Source organism: Leptonychotes weddellii, chromosome 14 (genome assembly GCF_054177405.1).
Source record: "Leptonychotes weddellii isolate Sample4059 chromosome 14, ASM5417740v2, whole genome shotgun sequence".
NCBI lineage: Eukaryota > Metazoa > Chordata > Mammalia > Carnivora > Phocidae > Leptonychotes > Leptonychotes weddellii.
The window spans coordinates 69,747,726-69,769,806 of NC_138382.1; the positions used below are offsets into that span (position 1 = coordinate 69,747,726).

The 22,081-nt window shown below is 51.5% G+C and overlaps 2 protein-coding genes and 1 long non-coding RNA gene across 13 annotated transcripts in view; 2 read left to right on the plus strand and 1 right to left on the minus strand.

The window, feature by feature from the left end:
- Nucleotides 1-5,716, plus strand: part of RABGAP1 (RAB GTPase activating protein 1) — a 162,482-nt gene extending 156,766 nt beyond the window's left edge. For 10 of the 11 annotated variants that reach the window (XM_081803545.1, XM_081803539.1, XM_081803542.1 and 7 more), the window contains 3 exons: nt 432-503; nt 2,490-2,687; nt 4,007-5,716. In XM_081803545.1, the coding sequence (XP_081659671.1) occupies nt 432-503; nt 2,490-2,687; nt 4,007-4,129 (393 nt within the window). In that variant the 3' untranslated portion in view covers nt 4,130-5,716. Of the gene's footprint in view, nt 1-431; nt 504-2,489; nt 2,688-3,362; nt 3,509-4,006 lie in introns of all 11 variants that reach the window. The other variant, XR_014140151.1, reaches the window with a different exon arrangement.
- Nucleotides 5,717-6,018: 302 nt separating this feature from the next.
- On the plus strand, nt 6,019-10,424 carry LOC145717120 (uncharacterized). The gene is made up of 2 exons (XR_014140152.1): nt 6,019-6,401; nt 10,151-10,424. It is a non-coding gene; the product is annotated as an uncharacterized LOC145717120 (long non-coding RNA).
- Nucleotides 10,425-15,256: 4,832 nt separating this feature from the next.
- STRBP (spermatid perinuclear RNA binding protein) overlaps nt 15,257-22,081 on the minus strand; it is a 136,575-nt gene continuing 129,750 nt past the window's right edge. The window contains exon 18 of the mRNA XM_081803564.1: nt 15,257-21,236. Coding sequence (XP_081659690.1) covers nt 21,232-21,236 — 5 coding nt within the window. The 3' untranslated portion in view covers nt 15,257-21,231. The remainder of the gene's footprint in view (nt 21,237-22,081) is intronic.

A 22,081-nucleotide genomic window follows, 5' to 3' on the forward strand; every position in this document is an offset into this window, starting at 1 on the left:
TCCTGCCCGTCCTCCTGCCCGACCTCCTTCCCGTCCTCCTGCCCCATCCTCCTGCCCGACCTCCTGCCCCGTCCTCCTGCCCGACTTCCTGCCCGTCCTCCTGCCCGACCTCCTGCCCGTCCTCCTGCCCCGTCCTGTTCGTCCTCCTGCCCGACCTCCTGCCCATCCTCCTGCCCCGTCCTGCTCGTCCTCCTGCCCCGTCCTCCTGCCCGACCTCCTGCCCCGTCTCCCTGCCCAACCTCCTGCCTGTCCCCCTGCCCGTCCTCCTGCCCCGTCCTCCTGCCCGACCTCCTGCCCCGCGCGCCCGCAGCCCCTACGGCCCCCACTCTTCCTTCCCCTCGGCCTCTCTGCCTTCTGCTGTAGAATTCCTCCCAAGCCCAGGTTCTGCACGTGATGACATTGCTCAAGAGATTGTCACTTTGTTTCTTTAGATTTGTTCTCAGTTGAGTGAAAGATTGGAAAAGCAGCAGACAGCTAATAAAGTGGAAATTGAGAAAATCCGGGTAAGTTTTCCTTTACCAAAGAGATTCTATTCTGTACCACCTAGTTCGCTGTGCTTTTGCTCGGCACCACAGATTTCAGGAGGGGGTGGTTTACTTCGATTTCAAAAGTGAGAGAAGCTTGTGAGTACCTGATGAGGGGCCCATCGTGGCCTGGCTCCGTGCCGGTTTCCTCCGGACGGGAGGGCAGACGCAACCCGAGAACTCTGGTTTTAGATCTCAAAATACAAATGCCCTTTTCCTCACATAACATCCTCTGAATGACGTGACTGTAACAAGAAGTGACCTGGGATTTGCAGATGTCAGTGGAGCAGGTGGTCACTGCAGTGCCACAGGTGAAGGAGGCCTGCCAGCCGGAGTTTAGCTCCGGATCGGGTGCAGAGGTCAGGACCCTGTGGTGTCATTTGTCACTCTGCACGTTCTGTAAAATGAGGACACTCAGCTCCCCCTCTGAGCTCAATTCCTTCTGCTATAATGGATCCAAATCCAATGAAGGCTTTAATTTTTTAATGTTTTTGTTGCCAATTCAGGGACTTTTGTAACTTGGTGCTTTCTTTTTTTTTTTTTAATTTTTTTTAAAGATTTTATTTGAGAGAGCGAGAGAGAGTGCACATGAGCAGTGGGGGAGGGGCAGAGGGAGAAGCAGGCTCCTCAATGTGGGGCTGAATCCCAGCACCCTGAGGTCACGTCCTGAGCCCAAGGCAGACGCTTCAACGACTGAGCCACCCAGGTGCCCAGTGCTTGCTTGCTTTAAGCTGTACCTGTATTAGAGCACTCATCACATTTTTCCAAGATGAGTAACTTACTGAAAGATACTTTGCTAACATATTTAATAGCTCAATGGACAGGAAGGTGAGCAAGTTCTGTGCTCATGGCCCTAATCACACACATCACCGTTTTACCTGGAGGAAGATGGCACCTGGCCTCCATTGTAAGTAGTGTTTAACTAGCAGTGTCGATTTTTTAAATGTAGTTTATTATCTGATTATAAAACTAGCAATGCTTATTGCAGAAAATTTGGAAAATAAGAGTAAGAAAACAAACCCTTATATTACCCGTAGATAATATCACCATCATTAACACGTTGGTGTGTGTGCTTTCAGTGCTCATTCTGTGTTTATTTCAACATATAAAATGCTATTCATTCTAAGATAGGCGTTTTTTTCCACACTTACCTCTCTGAAATTGGGACAAGTTTTATAACTGATGGCCTTTTAAAGTGGTTTAACTGGGGGCACCTGGGTGGCTCAGTCCAGGCATGCAACTCCTGATTTGGGCTCAGGTCTTGATCTCACGGTCGTGAGATCGAGCCCCGTGGTGAGCCACATGTCGGGTTCCATGCTGGGGGTGAAGCCTGCTTGGGATTCTGTCTCTCCCTCTCTCTCTCTCAAAATTAAAATAAAGTGGTTTAATTGGCAGAATATTCTCTTAGAGGAATGTGAAATGAGGTTTCTCCCAGTCAGGGACATCTTATTTTAATGAAACATGGTATATATTTGTAACCATGCTTTACAGACATTTTTGTGTCCTTGTTCACGCAGCATTTAACCATTTTACCATGTTATGAAAAATTCCTCAAACACTTTGTAGAGGCTGCCTACATACTTCCTTGTATAGGTACAGCCCAGTATCTATTTAACTTCTCACAGTGGTTGGATAGGTTATCCCCTCGTTATTTTTCTGTCTCTGATTCTGCAGTGAAAATCTTTGTATATAAATCTTTAGTCGCTGCATCTTCATTTTTTTAACCAAGGTTCCTTGGGAGTGAGATGACCAAAGATATAAGAATGTTCTTACTGATTTTAGCGTAGGATACTACATGGCTTTTCCACTAGGGTATCTGCCAGTTTGCAAAGAGAACAGAGTTTTTTGGGAGCTGTAGTGCTTGACCCAGAAGCCACCTCTTGGCTCCCCAAAAAGGAGGTGCCCACACCTTCCTACGGGGCCACTTCTCTTCTTTGCGTGTTCACATCTGACATTCACTTTCAGCAAAAAGTGGATGACTGTGAGCGCTGCCGGGGATTTTTCAACAAAGAAGGTCGCATAAAGGGCATGAGCTCAGCTAAGGAAGTTTTAGATGAGGACACTGATGAAGAGAAGGAGACACTCAAGAACCAGCTGAGAGAGATGGAACTGGAGCTGGCGCAGACCAAGCTGCAGTTGGTGGAGGCCGAGTGTAAGATCCAGGTAACTGCCCGGCCCCGCGCCCGGCCCCGTGTGGGCTGCAGACCCCAGAAATGGTCTCTGTGGTTGGGGTTTTTTCCCTTTTAAACTTTGACCATAATCCTTATATGAAGAAGCCCATTGCTTGTTATTTACCAGTGGATGTTTAATTAGTATTTGGCCTGTCATGAATTGGACTTTCTCATAATGAGAATTATCCATCAAGCTTGGAATCTTTTTGGTGGAGCGGAGACATGCTTGGAAATCACTGCTGCACCACCAAAACCTGTGACCTTGGGTCTGTGCATGACCTCCTTACACTTCAGGTTCCCCATCTGCAAATGGAGGTGATAAGGGCCCCTATCTGATAGTTCGCTTTGAAGACTAAATAAGATAAAAGCACAGAAAGGGCTCGCAGCACAGTGTCTGAGGACTTCCTAAATGCCACCTCGTAGTCCCAGCTCCTATCACTTAACTAGCTTTGTGACTTTGGACGTGTTACCTGATTGATCTGAGCCTCCATTCCTGATGAAGAAATCGGGGCTTCCTTTGGTCATCTTTATCCTGCGTGGCCAGTTCCACAAGCACCCTTACGAAGCGCAAGTGGGCCCGTTTGTGGAAGGGACCGAGTTAAGGACTGAAGTTTAGGGCCTGGTCTCCCACATCACACACATTCACTGGGCATCTGCTCTTTGCCAGGCCCTGTTCTAGGTGCTGGGGTTGCAAAGCTAAGACTTGGCTTGTGTGACTGTCCAGGACAATCAGGAAAAGCACCACCAAGGCAGCAGTATGTGAGCTGTGGTCAAAGAATGAACAAGGGTTGCAGCTGCAGAAGCGAAAGAACAGTGAGCATTCCTGGTGGAGGGAGCGGCATGCTGAGCAGCAGAGGGAGGAGTGGGCCTGCCCAAGAAGGAGTGTCAGGAAGTTAGGGGTGGAGGTGGGTACTGAGCTGGCAGACAGTCTCTGGGTCCAGATCATGAAACCCCTCAAATGCCTTGCCTGGGAGTCTAGACTTTAAAGGTCTTTGCTGGAAGTTAATGACATGGTCTTAACTGGAGTGCTAGTCCTGTCTGTCTGGTGTGTAATAGGTGGACAGGAGAGGGAGGTGCTCAGTTAGGAGGTTGTTTTAATAAATAGACTAGGCAAGAAATGAAGAGGTCTTCACTAGGAAAGATCCCAGAACTCTAGGGATTCTAGATACTTCTATGCCAGTTGGAAACTGGGGAGTTTCCAGAGGCCTCTCAAGAGTAAATAGGCTGAAGTCTTGTGTTGACTCAGCTCTGGGGAGGCAACACCATTCACACTGGAGCCCAGCACGCTCATGTACATTGTTCCTCTTGCAGGACTTGGAGCACCATTTAGGCCTTGCCCTAAATGAGGTACAGGCTGCCAAGAAGACGTGGTTTAACCGAACACTGAGCTCCATAAAGACAGCAACGGGGGTTCAAGGGAAAGAGACTTGCTGAGTGAAGCGGCTGCCTCCAGACACCTTCAGAAAACACGACACCTTTTGTTGCCTTCTTTGGCCAGATGTGTGATTCTGTGACGTGTCCCAGGACCAGGATGTATCTAAGTCAGATCCGTAGAAGCATGTTGGTAGGTCATTGGACCAGAGCTCGTGAAGCAGGCAGCCTCTGGGGTAAGGCTCCCCTAACTACTGATGCTAACAGGCCTGCTGGCTGTATGACGCTCTGGACGCGCTCTGGGAAACCATCCTCGGTGTGAGCAGCCAGGCCTCTCTCCCTGGTGGGGGTCACAACCTCACCCAGCCCAAGGACTGAGTTGACATTGTCAGAGTTGGGGATCCTTCAGGCTTTTGGTTTTTTTCTAAACCTTTAATCTTTTTTTTTTTAATATACATATTATATGTATTGCCGGGGGGGTGCCAGGGGATCAGTAACTCAGTTCTTCTCTACTTCAGTGCCAGCATAGGGTCCTCCAGGTAGACATGGAGAAGCACTTCGTTTTCAATAGGAGGGTTTCCTGATTGTAGTCGCAGCCACCTAGTTTTGTTAAACTACACGATGCACAGGTTTTGGGTTTGGCATTATTCACGTTTCTGATCAATTCTATGCAACTCTCGTAGTTCCTGTTGTTCTTTAGTGTTAGCTGCCAAAACTTCACGGGGCTGGGCTGGGTGACTTGACTGACGTGAGACAGGATTAATCATAACATGGACAAATCTTATTTTGCTTCATGTGTCGTGTGTGTGTGTGTATATATATATATATAAATATCTTTTCCCAGTGCGCCCAACTGACAGTGTTTAAATCCCAGACTAAGACTCATCTGCACAAGGTAATTATGTGGATATCTGGGCACTTGATCTCACTCCGGGTTTGTTGGGTTCCCCTTCTTCCCTGCCCTCACAAGAGCTGGGAAATGTTCCCTCACTAAAAGGTTCCTAGTGTTTTTGCACAACAGGTCATACAAGCGAGAAAGACACTGCACTGTGTGTGTGTGTTTGTGTAAACGCATGTGCGGGATGAGCGTGCCGAGGCCCCGTCCTGCCGGCCCGTGTCCCTCCCCAGAGTGTGGCTGGGTGCAGACCTCGCTGTTCAGATGGACTGCAGGTTCTCACTTCAAAACTATGGAATGGAGGTTTTAGCACCTTTAAAAAAATAAAATAAAATAAATAACCTAGTCTTTTAATTTATATAGCGGTATGCTGACAGGCTGGCGCCGGGGGTCTCGTGTCTGCGCGCAGGAGCTATTCTAAGAGGCACTGGTCTGCGTATAAAGATACTTGGCTTGTTTTGTATCTCTTTTCCCGGTGGCTGGCCTAGCGCTTGCTGAGGTCATCTGTGATAAGGGAGGTGACAAGCGGCAACCCCCCCCCCCCCACCACACCCTCCACCGCTTTGTGTCTTTCTTGTTCAGTTACCGAAACAGCTGTAAGCCCATCTAAAACTAGGTGCGTGGACATTGTGCTAGGGTAGTTCCATTGTGTCAACTTTATGAATTGAAATATAAACCAGTAAAATTGTATTACTATTCCTTTGGTTGGTTTTATTTTAACAGCATATTCATTAAATATTTTGGTACAAAGAGCATCACTTTGTAGAAACCGGTTTCATCATTACGCGCTCCTGCCCCGTCTCCCCGCTCGCATGCACACTCTGAGAAGGGCAGCCTGCGTGCTGGCAGACACGTATGCGCTCAGGCACCGGGCACCCCCCGCCCGCCTGCGCCCAGCGGCTCCGGGCTGCCGGCTTTGCGGGGTGCGGCGGGACCAGCTGCGCCTCCGTGAGGCTGACGCCCTGCGCCGCCATGGCCAGCACGGAACCCCTGCTGCGAGATGGAGGGCCGCAGCGACAGGGTGAGGCGCTGCTTGTGAAGTGGGGTGTTAGGGAAGTCCTACAGGAGGTAGGGGTGTAGTAGGACCTTGCAAGATGAAAGCACCTCACCAGGCAGAGACAGGAGGTGGAATTCCAGGCCTAAAATGTGAAAGTGCGGGAGAAGCAGCTGGGATCCGGGTCTGCTCTGCTGAAACTTTCAGGGAGAGAGGCGGCAGGGACGACCTCTCGCAGAAGCTCCTTCCTACTCCCCGGGGGGGGGTCCTCCTGCGCCCTGCCCCGTAGGGCCCTCTTTACCACCTCGCCCCTTCTCTGCAGCAGGAAGAAGAGCAGTCTCCCCAACCCTGTGGTTCTCCCCATGTGACCTGCCCTCCGGGACCCCTTCTACACCCGGCCTCGGATGGAAACGGGCTGAGATGCAGGCCGCAAAGGAGGGAAGGCGGTGAGTGAAGCCCCTGCCCGGTCTGCTGTCCACTGCACCGAAGCCAGGCGAGTGCCCGGAGGGGCCTGGGCCATGGCAGGTGCGTGACAGCAGCCAGGATAGCGGCTCCAGAGCGCATCTGGGATCCCTTTGCCATTCACGAGCTGGAGAACCGATTTCTGGGGTCCACGTTCCTGGCCAGCTGGGGCGGGAATCCAGAAAGGCCAGCTTGCCCTAGGTTTTCCAATCCCAAGGGTCCTAGTGTTCGGGAGTGCAGGGATGCCGCAGAAATCCTCATGTCGCAGCTGGGAAAGGAGAAGGGAGTCCATATGCTGGTCAGCCTGGGCACAGCAGGCCTCAGGGGACTCCTATGGGCCCTGCTGCAGGGAGGTCCCCTAGTGGTGTTAAGACCCAGACTGAAAACACTTGAGTGCTGGGACAGGTGTACGGCGCCCTGTGGGGACAGGGAGGGATGTGTAATGGCAAGAGAGATGAAGCAGCAGGGACGGTTTTTCTGCACTGCTGACTAGGGGGTTTGCTGGAGAGAGAGGCAACATTTAGCTGGAACGAACAGTTGGTAGTTAGCACCATGGTCTGATGGGGCCGGGGGAAAGAGACTGGATAATGAGGGTGAGGCCACCCAGGCCAAGCAGTCTGAAGGTCAAGGGAACTTGACTGGAGAGTTTTAAGCCAACTTGCTTAAAAAATTTAAGTGTCCAGTCAGTCCTTTAGAAAGAAAAGTTGGAGGAGAGATTTAGAGTCTAAAGAGAGGTGGTAAGATAGGCCAGATTGGAGACAGTTCCTGGAGAGTCACGGAAACTTGGTGAGAGAAAGGGGGGAGACACAGAAAGGGGGGAGACACCCAGGGAGAGCCCGGGAAACACCGCTGGAAGGCGGCCAGAGCCCACAGACGCTTGGGACTTGCGCGGGCGGCGCTACCACAGTGTTTCGGAACCTCAGCGGTACTGCTCGTGCTCTGGTGTGGGGCGCTGTCCTGCCCTTCCAGCTGGTTGGCAGCACTCCTCCCCCCCGCCACCCGTTGTCACGACCAAAAAGGTCTCCCAGCCCTGGGTGGGGCGGTCAGCACTAGTTGTGAAGGCCTACCCTGGCAGGGGAGGCGAAGCCAGGAGAGCGTACAGAGTGAGCAAGGGCTGGCTGCAGGCCTGCGAAGTGCTGTTCGAGGAGAAAGGGCGGCCACAGAGTAAGGCTGTGGTCACCGGGAGGAAAAGGAGCTCGTCAGTCAGCAGTGAGGGCAGGACGAGAGAAGGCTCACTGGATTCGGTGACGGTGACGGGGAGGTTGCTGGTGCCCAGGGCAGGAGCAGACTCCGAGGTGGGTGGGGTGCGGTCAGCTGAGGGGAGGGAGGGGAGGAAGCAGAGACAGGCCAGTGTAGATGTTTAGGAAGCCTGGCTGAGGAGGGAGGGAGGGAAAGGTGGGTAGTTGGCAGGAACCACGGCGGAAAAAGCAAAGAGCATGAGGCTTTGTGCTGGAAAACTCCGATCCTGGTTCTGACCCCCTCCACATTTCCTCCCAGGCTGTGGTCTGTCGGGGCCGCTGGAAAGGTCAGTGGAAGCACACGACGGGCTGGGCGGACTGGCCAGCAGGCCCCATTGAACCCAAGAGCCTCTGATCACCAGAGCCTTGCTGATAAGTCCCAGCAGGGAGGAGGCATCTTCCTCAGGCTCCCAGGAGAGCTGCCACCCCGTCTGCTCTGAATCGCACGGGGAACGGCAGCGTGCTGGTGAATCCCACTTCAGTGGCGGGCAGGGAGAAGGTGGGCCCTGAGTGCCAAAGGGAAGCAGGGACGCCCGGTGCCTTGTCCAGCCAGTGGTTGCACTTACCTGGAGGGCAGCAGCAGGCCCTGGCCTGGCTCTTTGCCTTCTCTGTCCCCCGGCTCCGCGTTACTGGGGCAGCTCCACGGCAGGACCCTCACAAGGGGGAAGAGCTTCAGCTTTGGATACAGATGGTTGCTGCCATTTAGAAGTTCTGTACTTTTACCTGTGAGCCTTAGTGTCCTGATCTGTCCTGTGTGGGTACTGCCAGCCCTAGGGAACAGGTGTGAGCAGGAAGAGTGAGATGCGTGCAAAGCACCCAGTGAGTTCTACAGTTTAGAATTCGGCCCTCGCTCGGCACCCACAACTCCCCAGCTCACTAGGTCAGGGTGCCAGGTTAAAGTTTCAGGTCCAGTAAACTCTTTGCACCATTAGCAAAGAAGAGTTAGCAGAGAGTTGTAAGGGCCAGGAAAATGGTCCTGCACTTGACCATTTCATCCAAGTGACAGCCTTCGTTTAACCAGAGTGGGTCCACTGCTTTTAAGACAGAAGCCTTTATTTTGTATTCATCCAAATGGGGAGAATGCAACATGTCAGGGCATTACAGACAAACGGCAGCAGCCAGACGAGAGGGTGAGTCTACGGCAGAGTCCGACAGTCGGTGCGAAGGAGCCACAGTGTGGGCGCTGGGGTGGCAGAGAGTCCCTTGGGACGAAGGCCAGGCATCTCTGGGCGAGGCACTGGTGACAGTCCACACATGCAGGCTGCTGCTTCAACCACGCCGGAGGTTTAAAGTTCAGAGTCCTACGTGTCATCATTGCCCCAGAGGGGAAGGACAGTCCGTGGTGGTCGAGTTTGCCAATGTTTTTCAACATCATACACAACATAAAGTTATTGCCAAGGACTTTGCACTGCAAATTATACTATTTACACTTGCGTATTCAGAAAAAACAGTAGATAGGCATTTTAAATTGGTATCTAAAAACTACCTGGGCCATCACCAGACCAGAGTTGAGAGTAAGCTACAGCCAGGAGTCCAATGTCATGTGCGTAACCGTGCAGTGGGGAAAGAAAGGTTTTTTACCCACAACTACACTCGGCCTTCTCCATGCCTCCTGAACTCCCCACCCCGGGGCTGAGGCTGAGCAGGGCCACCTTACTCCTTTATGAGGGAAGCCCCTTCTTGAACAGCCCTGGGCTTCAGTTCGGAACTAGCTGCCGCCTCCCCACACCACGCCACCCTGCCCACTCTGCTTCGAGCGGGTGACGAGTCCGACAGGCCCCTCGCTGCCAGTGCGACACGGCACGCAGAGCAGGGTGTGGGGCTGTGGAGCCGACGGGCTGAGCCGGCCCATCAGCCTCACCGCTCCTAGAAGTGCCCTCCCCCTAATTAGGGCTACCTTGGGACACCGGCCTCTCCTGTGCTCCTGAAGGTGTGGCTGGGCCCCCACCGGCCACTTAGGCCAGCAGACTGCTCCCTGGTAAAAGGCCTGAGCTCCGAGACACTTCGGGGTAAAGCAAGGTAAGCACTGCTAAGGCCTGAAGTAGATGAAATCTGCCCAGTGAAGGCGGCTCATGCCTCACTTAGAAGCTCACCAGAAGACAAGAGGGACAAAGGCAGAGGACTCCCACCTCAAGTAAGCATTCACTCTGCTTCCTTAAGCCCCTGGGAAGGAAGTGCCCCTGAGGGTGGGAGACGGCACACAAGACAGCCAGAGCCGCCTGGGATTCCTGGGAGGTGCTGAAAATAAGGCCCTGGAGTGCGGGGCCTTGACGTTGCCTGTAATTAGTCTCCCCAGCTGAGTTTCTAGACACAAGGGAGCAAGACCTGGCAGGCCCCACCGCTGAGAAGCCACTGCGGGAAGCGAGAGAGGGAGTAGGCAGCCCTGGGTGTTCCCTAGACGAAGGAGGGGTGCAGTGCGAACCCCGCCTGAGCGCGAGATGCCCTCCTGGTCAGGGAAGGGGATGCATCTAACGGCAGCACTTCTGACTCGACAGTGGAGAGGTGTTTGGGGAATCGGGGCTTGCCGGCCCGGCGGAATTCCAGCCACAGCTCGTGTGGGTGTCCTCCCGACCCCAGGGCTCAGGGCCACAGAGGATGTACTCCGGGAGGCCAACACAGTGACACAGATCAAGGAAGGAGCCCGCCTGGAGCAACGTATCTTGCCACTGACACACCAAACCAAAACGCCTAAGCCCTCAGCCCAGAGAAGAGGGGAAAAGAGGCTGGACACTTAGAATGCAACTTAATAAATCACAGGTGGAGAAGGAACCTCCTGAAGGGTCTTCTGAGCGATCGAAAACTCCTGTCCCTACTCTGAATTTCCATGAGCAACAACAAAAAAAATCTTGACTTTACAAGCAGCAGAAATATTTAGGTTAGAGTCCAAAAAAAGAAAAGCCTTCTGACCATCTGTGTCCCTAAGCAGGAAAATGGCATCAAGCCTATGCTCGTGGGCTAGGAGAGGGCAAGGGCCTGGGCCAGGCTCCAGCCCCAGAGGGGACTGTGGTGCCCGACAGGAGCCTCCCTCTGAGGCCTGAGCTGCCTGAGGAAAGGCCACAGCTCCATCGCAGCCAGGCCCACCTTCGTCCTTTCCCTTCCATGAGCCCGGAAATGCATCTGGGAAACACAAGTGCTCCTCAGAAAAGTTACCCACCTACTATCAGAACATGAGAGCCCCCTCTCCCCAAGCCCCAAAAGAGACAAGACCAGGGACCCAAGTCCGAGGGGCACGCCCTCCACGAAAGGGAGCCTGACGAGCCCCGGCTGGCATCCAACGGGCCTTCCTTCCGTAACCCTCACCGGGTTCCCAGCAATGACGAGACCGCTTCCCTCCGTACGCAGCGCGCAAGTGTTCCCTAGGTTTTCACCACCTCCTACCACCCTCCTGAGTCCTCCCCCGGGGGCCAGGCCCACCTGCCCAGGGCAGCACCCAACCCCTCGCCTCCTGACTGGGTCTCCGGAGGACCAGCGTGCGGGCAGAACACGCGCAAAGCGCCTCCCGGACGTCCGGCGCTGGCGCCACGCCCCCCAGCTGCGGGGCCTCAGGCGGGCGCCTCCTCCTCTCTGAGCTGCGTGGGCGCCGCACCTGCTGCCAAAGGCCTGCTGCGGGCTCGGGGAGATGGCACGAGCGCAGGCCCGGCAGCTCCTGTCACTGCACACAAGGCACACAGCCCCCTCCTCACCGGAGGACGACGAGGGCAGCTCCCAGCCCCCGGCCCTAGCGCCTCACCAGTGCTCCAGATACAGCTGCTCCCCTCACCTGCCCAGAAACCGCGGCGGGGGGGAGGGGGGGGCGGAGCGGACACGGACCGCAGATCTGGAGAGTAGAAAGCACTATGTACATTTACAGTTGTTTTCATTGCCCCAACTACATCGAGCACCTTGGGGCAGGCACCATGAGTGACTCACCTCAATCTTCCCTGTACCCAACGGAAGGCCCGGCCCCAGGCAGTTTGTGACGCCCCCGAGCAGGGTTGGCTTTAGCCTGTGACACACATCTTGCCTCAGTAGTTAGTAGGCTTCTTGAGAGTCCCGACCATCGTCTGTGCTTCTCTGAAGGCCTGTTCTGTGGGCTGGCTGCATGCAGACAGGAAGGGAGTCCACTGCGTGAAGCTCTCCTGCCACGAACTCAATTCTGAAGTGAGGGGGAGCTCATTTTTACCCTCACACACCAAGGCCCCAGGCCAATATCTAATTCTGGCTTGAGACCGAATGTTTGTCTTGCCCTCTTAAATGTTCTTTAGGACAGCAAGAGAGAAAAGGCCTGGACGTGGAGAATTTTATCAAGCCCTGCCAAGTTCAAGAGTGTGCTCCCTGCCCCCTAAAGCCAATGGCCAGAAACACCAACTCTCTGGACCTCTCCTTCCCACTTGAATACCAACTCTAACCAAAATCTTGCCTAAAAAGCCCAGAAAAAACCGATACCGTTTGTAACCACAGATCTGGTCTTCCAAAACTAGAGTGATGTTTCTAAAATGCATCTGTGATCAGTTTACCGTCCTGAACACAACCCCTCACTGGCTCCCAGCACCCAGAGAATGAGGTCCACCCTCTTTGGCCTGGCACTCAGGGCCCTTCCCAGGCCGGGCGCAACGCACCTGTGGGACTGCACGGTCCCCGGTGTTCCACACACTCTCCCTCTCCTCTCCAGAGCAGCTCCCTTCCTATGGCTCTCCTGGTTCACCCTGAGCCCCTGTCACCCTGGACTTCCCAAGCCCCATTCTGCTCTATATTTTGCTCTCACCTGTCAATGCATTACCTGCCCCCCGTGCGCGCGCGTGCGCACACACACACACACACACAAACCTGTGGTCCTTACGGGCCAGGACCGCCCCTTGCTCCTCAGCGCTCACATAGGACAGATGCTCTCAGGAAGCCCTTGTGGGAAGATGGATGGTCCAGGCAGCAGATGGAAGTTTCCAATCATGAATAAGCCAAGGGGTGAGCAGTCTCTACAATCTAAGACGGGTTGGCAAAATACGGCCCACTATCTGTTGGGTTTCTTGTTTTTTGTTTTTTTAAAGTTTGTTGGACCACAGCCATGCTGTGTTTATGCACTGTCTCTGGCCACTCTTGTTGCTCCCACAGCCAAGCAAAGTAGCCATGAGAGCGAATGGTCCACGGAGCCTGAAAGGTGGTCTGGCCCTTTCCAGAAAGTTGCCAACACCAGGGCTAAGGCAGTGCTCCCACACATTTCCGCCTTATGACACACACAGGCGATACTAAGGTGGCCCGCTGGGATAAAAAGCCAACGCCGCTTGTAGCTAAACACACTTGGCCCTGGGGTCCTGGCCACCCCAAAGGCTGAAGGGAATCCGTGTCTCAGGGCACCTGTAACCTTTCATAGCTCTGACCCGAAGGTTCAAAACTGTAGCTGCCTCTTTAGCCTTAATCCCCAGCAGAACTACAGAAACAACAGAGGTGCAGAAAGCCACCCTGACTCCTCAGTTCTGCGAGCCACCTGTCCTGAGCTAGACACCAAAATCTTACATGGTGTTTTCCCCCTTTTAAAGTCCTCCGTAAAGTCAGTCTGCAACTTCCCACTAGCTAAAGACCATGTTCTATAGATGTTGAATCCAGTGAGCCCTGGATCTTGCCCAGGTAAAGAAACCAAAGCATTACTTTTTAAAAAAAACAGAAGGCCGCTGTACGAATGAACACCCAGTACTCGTCACTCCCTTTGGCGAACCCAGCAGAGCAGACGTTCAGAAACTCAGGAAAAGGATAAGATGCTGACTGACCAGCCTGCAAACCTCTCCATCCACTGCCAAAGAGATGCTTCCCAGAGAGCACAAGAGGGTTCACACCTCACACCAATGAGTACTTGGGCCCACCAAACTCCCATTTCCCAGCCCAAAGGAGATGTCCTTGCCACACCGCTACCCTCTCCCATCACCCTTCCTGCCCTGCCAGCACCTTCCTCCCTCCCCCACCTTCCCCATCTTGGCCCCAAGTACCACTGTCCTCTCAGTGACCTACTGAACAGAGGCCCAGGAGAAGTGCTCGGGCAGATCCCCCGCTGGGAGCCATCAGGTCCACCCTCTCGCTCGGTCCAGGCGAGGAGCCTGGCTTATTTGAAGAGACCCCATTCTTCTATCTGTGGCAGCCCCTGTCTCCCGCCTCCAGTCCTTCCCCATCCAACTGTCCAGATCAACCCTCCAGAATTCGCTCACCATTTTGGAAGAGGATAATCACCAAAGGGCACAGGACCCAGGGTCTTCCCCCACGTGACTCCAAATTACACATCCCATCTGCCACTTCACCCTTCTAACCATCCCAGTTCCTGTCAGCAAGTAACCATGCCGCTCCAGAAGGCCACGCCCTTTCTGTGCACACCATGCGCTGCCGCCCCCCTCCCACCCCCTGCTTGAGAGCTCTCCTCACGACCCTCCTGGCAGACTCCCATCCAGCTCGGGTGCCCGTCTCAGGGGGAAGACTCTGCCACCCCAGTCAGAACCGCCCAGGTCCTCAGCCTCCTCACAGGCCTGGCCCCCGCACTGAGGGGAAGGCCTGCCAGAGTTTTTCCCAACCACAGAAGACGGCTCTGATCTGTTCAAGCCCCTGGGCACCCCCTCCCTCTTCCTGTGCGCTCCATCTTGGTCAGCGGTTTCACCTTCTACTCCATTGTCTAAGCTGAAAATCCTGACATTTTCTCCCAGCTATTCCTTTTGCGGGGTCACCACAGAGCCTGGTAAACAGCAGCAGGTGACAGTGAAGGTTTCCCAATGAATCCATATGCCCAAGAGGGGAGAAGTGGTCTTGGCAGTGTCCCCAAACACATCAGTGTTCCATCCAAACTTGATATCCCATGGAAGAAATTCCTCTGCACTATGCTAACAGTTAGCTTGCTTAAACATTCCTGGTACCATAGGCCTCATTTCTCACCACACCTAATCTCCCAGGGCAGCTCTGTCATCTGGGAGGCACACATTAGCCCAAATTGCCCAACTGGCTTCCTATAACCATCCTTACCCTTCTGGAGCCAGATACAAGTAAATATAACCCTTTAAAATTGCTGATGGATAAGTCCTCTCCTTCCCCAGCCTCAATGAATCTCATTTTGAGGGGCTTTCAGCTTTCCAGAGTTCCCCAGGTGCCACCTTCCAGAGGTTTCTCACCTCCTAGATGTCCACAATATTTCCCTTATGTAGCCTCTAAGGACATGAGGGGTGTTAAAAAGCTGAGCAACTTCTGAGACCATCTCCATTATGAAGGGTCCAACGAGATCCCAGCATCAGAGCACTTGAGCAATGTGTCACTGTGAGGGTGACCCCTCTGGATGGAGCACACATTGAAGGCCTAGGCAGGGATAGGCGACAGACGACAGCCAAAACATGGATGAAGCTGAATATAGAAAATACACTTCTAACAGCACACCACACCCCCCACCAACCCTTGGGGGTCTCTCCAATAGCAATCACTGGTTTGCACTTCGTTATGGAGTTCAGTTACAGTGCAAAAAGACGGTATGGAAACAGAGGGAGCTGAGGCTAACCAGTCAATCCCCTGGCCCGGGAGCGAGCTCACAAACAGTTCTCCAAAGGAACCAGAGAAAGAGTAAGCCTGAAGTCTGGATTCTTTTTTCCCCACGTGGCGGGGCGGGGGGAAGGGAGGGAGGGGGAGCATAGGTTTTTGCTTATTTTGTTTCAAACCACAAAGGATCTAGTCCAGAAGCGTGGACGAGAGGTCCATGGAATGCATCACAGCGAGCAGGGGACCCGGGAGCCAGGCGGTTTGGGAAACGGGGCGGGTGGCAGTGCCCCGCAGGGACCCCAACCACCAGCGCTGCGCACAGCGAGCACTATCAGGTTGGGGGGCCCAGCCGGTGACAGGCTGTATAATTTGTGGGAAGTCACTGTGGCTAAGCCTCCATTTCCTCATCTGTAAAAGGAGATCATTTCTAGGTCCCACAGTTGTGGTGTAATTCAAATCTCATCCCTAAGAACGGGCTTCTGTTAGCTCCAAAACAGTGGCAGCCATGTTATTTCTTCTGTGTGGTTAAAAACTCACTTATTTGGAGCCACAGTGTTTTGCCACAAACAAGCTGGGTGGTTTGGCGAGGTGTCTGGGCTTCCACGTCCTTGCCTGCGCAGTGGGAACAGCAGTGCGCGCGCTGTGGCTTGTCCAAACCGTAGGGGCAGCGCCGGACGTGGGGTGGCCGCTGGGAAAGATCAGCTCCTAAGGCAGTGCTGTGCCAGGTACTCACTCTCCTCACACACAAGTCACTGTTCTGGAACTCGGGCAACCTGGGTGTAAAACAGTTCCTTGTTCCTGCTCCCCGCCAGCATCATGGCAGGTGGCGCCGAGAAACGGCCAACTGCCAGGGCCCATGCCCTGCGGTGAGGGAGGACCGTTCTGCCCTGGAGAGGATTCAGCCTCCATCCCTCAGGCAGAGAGCCAGGAGGCCATCATCGGCCAAGGAGCCTGCGGCCTGGTGTGCGGCAGCGGGAGACGCAGACAGGAGCAGCAGAGTGGCTCAGACCTCCAAGCCACCCCAGAGGGGCTCACCAAGCACCGCCAAGCCTAGGGGGCTGCCTGCTGCCTCCAGGCTGGCAGCCTGTCCTGAAGCCTCGTCCGGGGGAAGTCCTGCTGATCAGAACAGGCCCCCGCCACCTGCCACTCCCCCAGCTGTGCTTAGCACGGGGACAGCCCCCCAGCACACCCCAAACCTGGGCTGCCGGCCCTCCAGAACCCTCTCTTCTTTTTACCCCGTGAGTCAAAAGCTCGCCAGGCTTTAGGGTCTGGCTCAAATCTTCTAAGGCATCCCCATCACCAGTCTCAGGCCAGGCAGAGCGTCGCCTCAGAAAGCATTAGCTGAATGCAGACACAGACCTCAAGTTCTCATTGATATTCAAACAGAAAAACAAGCTTGAAATATAAGCGCTTCCTTTGTTTATGCAGCCACACCTTACTTGCATCTTCTAGCCTGTCTTTCCGGTTTGTTCAACAACTTACCCAACTGGTCCAATAAAAAAGAGCCCTATTTTTAAAAGGCCAGGATATCTGGTCCAGAACAACTTCAAGTCAGAGAGCCTGGCTTCCAGCACAGGAGCCTGTGACCCGGAGGCCCCGTTTGGCCCAGCCCACTGCCTGCACACGTCCTTCCTGCCACACGGCGCTCCCCTCCCCTTCAGCCACACGGCACGCACAGCGTGCATGGTGTGGTGGAAAGAGGCTTTGGCATCGAACAGAGTGGGGTTTCATCCCTAGCTCTAGTGCTTAACTCTGAGCCTCAGTCTCTTCTCTTGTAAAATAAGATTCCACCTGAGAAGGTTGTTCGAGAAGAATGTCCGAGTGCCTGGCCCAAACAAGAGAGCGATTTGAGCATTTCTTCCTTTTCTTTCTTCTGTTCCTTCAATCTACTGCTGCCCACAGCCCAAAATAACTTAAACTGAAGGCTACTATTGACTTCATCACCTGAAAACATTTAGCTGACAGGTAAATGCAGAGACCACTCATCCCAACCTCACAGAGGATCCAGGTAGGTCTTCGAAGCCACACCAAGGCTGAGAGACTGGGCCCCGAGGCAGTGCTAAGAGAATGTCTGCACAGCAGCCAGGCTAATGTTACGTCCTGTGGACCAGAAGCAGCAGGAGAGGTACGAGCATACATCTCCGGCTGGGACACGCTACCCAGTCTCCCTTAAGCTGCCCAGGCAGATGGCGGCAATCTCCACGAAGCCCCCCAGCAAAGGCAGCACAGTTCGCAGAATGGCTAAGTTCTGCCAAGAAAGACAAAGACCCTCCTTAGAAGGACCAAGGAATTAAGATGTTAAAACTGACTGGTCAAAGCGGGGGGCGGGGGGAGAAAGGCCCTCCCTCAACCTTGGTTCAATGAGGCAAAGATTCCACCAAACAGCCACAGCTGTGGAATGGGGTGACTTCTGCCAGGACATTATTTATACAAATATCTCTTGGATTTAAGAAAAGCCTCTTGCTTTGGGGCTACAGTGAAGAGAGTAAGGTCTTTGGAGTTTCCCCTGGAGCTGGGGCTGTTGTGTCCCCTCTTCTTTTCACTTCCCGTTGCAAACAATAAAGACAGACCGTTGGTACCATTAAAAGAAGAAAAAAAAAAAGCCTCTTGACTATCACGCCAATCCATCTTATTTGCCTTTAAAGGTAATGCTCAGTCCCTGTCTACAGTTTTATAAACTTAGAGCGCTACAGAATTCAACCTAAAAAAAAAAAAAAAAGAGAGAGAACTGAATCTGGAATCCCCACCTAGCATACCACCTGCCAACAGACAGGGATGCCTGCACCTGCGCAGAAAGAGACAGCAAGCTGTATGTTCAACCAACGGCACCGGCTCACCATCTACCCATTTTTCCTTTTACTGAAAAGAGAAAGAGATGGATGGACAGGCAGATGAGTTTTTTCTAAGATTAACACGCAGGGGAAGCCTCCTGTGTGGATGAGTGCCGATGTGTCCCAAAGCGTTGAAGCATACCAGGAGAGAGAAGCTGCAGGAATGCTACAAAGAGACGCATGGGAGTCAGCGGCCCTCTAAGCATGCCACCCAGACTTCTCTTCCCGTGGTTTATAATAACTTGCTTTCTACCTGCCAAACACTGGTGAGCTCTGGATGTTGGATTCCACGGCTAGCTGTAATCACACACCTCTTTTTTTCTTATTAATGCACTGGGAGGAAAGTTGGAATCAGCAGGCTGATATTCTAAGCTCAGCCGTTCTGAAGTTCCAAGCACACTTAAATGCCCAAGCGAGTACATATGGCCCCCTGGCAGCAGACCGGCCAGTGAGTCCACCACAGCAGAAACACGTGCATTTTCAGTCAGCGGGGATCTGCAGCGACCTCCCCACACTACCTCTCTAAGTGTTGCTTTATCCTTCCTGTTTAGGGGTCCTCTCTCAAAGTGTGGGAGCACCCCCAGCCTGCAAATACCAAGGAACCAATGCAGCTCCCCCCCACCCCCCCAAGCAGGCCATGTGCTCACTTCTCCGCTACCCACCAGCACAGTCTTGCTGCCTCCCTCACATACCTTCTGTCCCTTCAGCCAACCATGGTAGGAACCGTCAACATTTACGGAGTACCTACTGTGCACCAGGTACTATTCCAAGCACTCTACGTGTATTAAGTCATCTAATCCCCAAGCCCCACAGGAATTTGCTGGAGGGAGAGAAATACTTTGGCCCAGATTCCCACATGATTTCTATTCCCTATTTCTAGCTGTGCTGTAAAGCTTACATAACCTAATTTGCACTATGGAGCTATTTTTTAAAATCTCCAAAGATCACTGCATCAAGTATCAATGGAAGCTGTTAGCTCCTACCTAAAATGATAATGTGGGAAAGGATATCTATTCTTACAACTAACTCAACTTGAATTCTTGACTTAAAACGGTCTTTCTGGAAGATGGGATGAGGAAGGGAAAGAGACTTATTCTTACATAAGAAGTCCTAGCTTGTGCTCTGTAAATTGCTGCTAGAGAACCATCAATACTGAAACTCATCTCAGCGGTAGGTAGTTTCCTGACGTTGTGGTTGTTATTCAGTTACCACCTATCTCCCTTCCAGGCCTCCTAGTAACACTGAGAAACCTACGGTCACTGTGTGGCATCAGATCCTTATAGCTTGCAAGTACAAATACAGCAGAACCTTTCTTGCTCTGAGGACTTCAGAGAGACTCCCCCGCCCCAGGACGCACTGGCCTGTGCTGAGCAGGAGGTACAGGAGGACCATTCACAGAGCAGGTTTTCAGCTTTAACTGCTCCTAATGTCCCTAGTTCCTAGGGCTCTAGATTCCTAGAAATCTAACTGCTGGGTGCAAGGGTGGGGGCACATCTGCAAATCTTAGTTCGTTCCCCTAACTCACTACTGAAGATTTGCCTCCACCGCAGTTATTAAAAAAATCTAATAAACAGGTAAGTTATAATGAATGATTGATTATAAGCACGATCACTTGTCATCGAAAAAATGTGGTCAGTGTTTAAAGCAACCACTTTGGTCTCTGCTATACTATAAAAACTGCTTAAAAAGGACTGGAATATTTGTTCTTCATTTCATTCCATTCACTTACTTGGAGAGAGGTCCATGAACGTAAACCAGAGTTGGTTTCAGGCTCTCAAAACTGCCAGGGAAATATTTAAAATGAGTGAATTTCCAAATGATGGCCAGTTCAGTGATGTCAGAGGGCCTATAATATTAAATAATCTATAAATAAACTACTAACCAAGTTAATTATCTTTTGATGCTGCTACTGCATCATTTGTCTCCCAACCTAGGAGATTTATAATCAGCCCAATTCCACCAACAAGGAGACTCTCAGACTTGCATGTTTTCACCGGGCAGAGCCTCTGTTTCGCTAGTACCCAGAGAAGGACCCGGCACGTAAGGGCACTCGGCTGCTCAATGAGGACTGGAATGTACGTAGTACTAGTCAGCTAGACCTCATACAACCTTCTATAGATGCCAAAGCCACATTCGACGTACATACAGATACTGCATGGGGAAAAAACGTTGTTCCAGCAACCTTCAAAGTTAGTAATAACAAGAAAACTGCTACTTAGAGACAAATAAAACACAAAATTCATTTTAATCTCTATATATCAAATACGGCCTCAGCAAAGAACATCTAACACACATGAAATGTATTTATGGGACACACTAAATGAAGCAAACCCTTACTAAAATATTTGGCCTGACCCTCACATCTTTTAAATGAACTCCATGATGGCTGAGTAAGGTGGGAAATCAATCATCTAGCTACCTAACCTGGAAAAGACAGATGAATTGTCTATTTAGTCTCTGCAGACTGGGTATTTACCATTCTGAGTCTTGCAAAGTTGGTTCTGCAAAGTTAGCTTAACTCAGTCAATTACATATTTTTCCACAGTTACCTTAATATTTTGGTGTTTTTTTTTTTTTTCATTTGCTATTGCTTTTTCTTTTATGGCTTCTTGCTGCTGTTGTATTAGGGCATACAACACAGATCAGAGATTTTCATTTCTCAGAGAAGTTTCTCTCCTTGAGAAATTGGCACTTTGATCCTCTGCTTGTTTAACAGCTACATATAAATGGATCCTACCAGCATTGTTACCAGTCTTGCTGCTTATGAAATTCTAGCACTTTGGCCAAAAGGGTGCCCTGACATTAAAGTCTTCTTAGGTGAACTCTTCCCACCACCAAATTCTTTTATTTAAACATGTCCGGGTGTGTAATTCACATATATGTAATATCATAAGTTTCTACACACATATACACATTTAACTCGTAAAAGTGAAATGTCTCTCTTGAATAAAAAGTAATTACAAGGGTATTAAAACAAATGCTGAAAATAACTATTTTACATTTAGATCATAAAAATTTTAAAGGTAATATGATGACATAAGACCTAGGAGATCAAACACATCCTGTATGATTGTCATATATGCACGTTGTGTTCATTGACTTTTAGTTATTTTTCTCTTTAATCAGAAAATAAAAGAGCTTACCTTTGTTTACTGAGACCACAGCTTACAGTCACTAGATCTCAGCCTATTTTATACAAGTGATATGGCTACGGAGGTCCGAGGAGAACGAGAATAAAGTGAGATAAACGTGCTGAAAACTGCTTAAAAGTATTAACCTGAAATACACAGAGGGTCCAACACTAGTTTTAAAAATACATTAACGAGGTATTCCCAGCTCTTCAATTAATAACGGTGACTGACTGATTCATGATTTTCAAACATTCACCCGAATTTTAAAAAAAGAAGGAAAGGCTAATAGCAGAAAAATCTATAAGTGGTTTGTTCCCAGATTAACGATTTCAGAAAGACTACAAACGACTCGGGACTCCTTGCTGCACGCACCATGCACTGCATCTAGTCAGCATGAGGTATGTTGGGAATCTATTGGACCAATTACCTTGCACAAGAGAGGGGGTGCTCCTGCAGCCAGAAGAGACCCGGGCTGCAGGCCACACCCCTGGCTGGGCGCCAGCCCCCATGCAAAGAATATGGCTTCAAGGAGGACCCCTAATTCTGAGAAATTATAATAGCACTAACTGACGCAGTCAGGAATGCAACTACCCAATTTATGTGCTACAAAAGTTTAAAAACTGTCAGGAGATAGCACAGCTCACACACTGAGTCTAAGTTCTACATTGGTCTGTAAACTCCCTGACAAGAGACTATGCTAGGAGGGGTTAAGTACAGATATTGCTAGGTTTCCAAAGGAAAGGTTTTAAAACAGACACCGTGGCTTTGAATAAAGTATTGCTCTTCTTTAAAATGCTCAGTCATTGCTTTCCAAAAGAAGGTGTCAGAGTGGTGTATCTGAAAGCTGGAAAGCCTCAGAGGGTCACAATGCTCTTAAGACCAAGACAGAAATTGCCATTTCAAGCCAGACAACCTGATGGTTCTAGAAGTCAGAGAAGAAATCTTGAGGGCCCAAGTGAATAATAAGTGGCGCGACGCTCAGAGGCTGGCA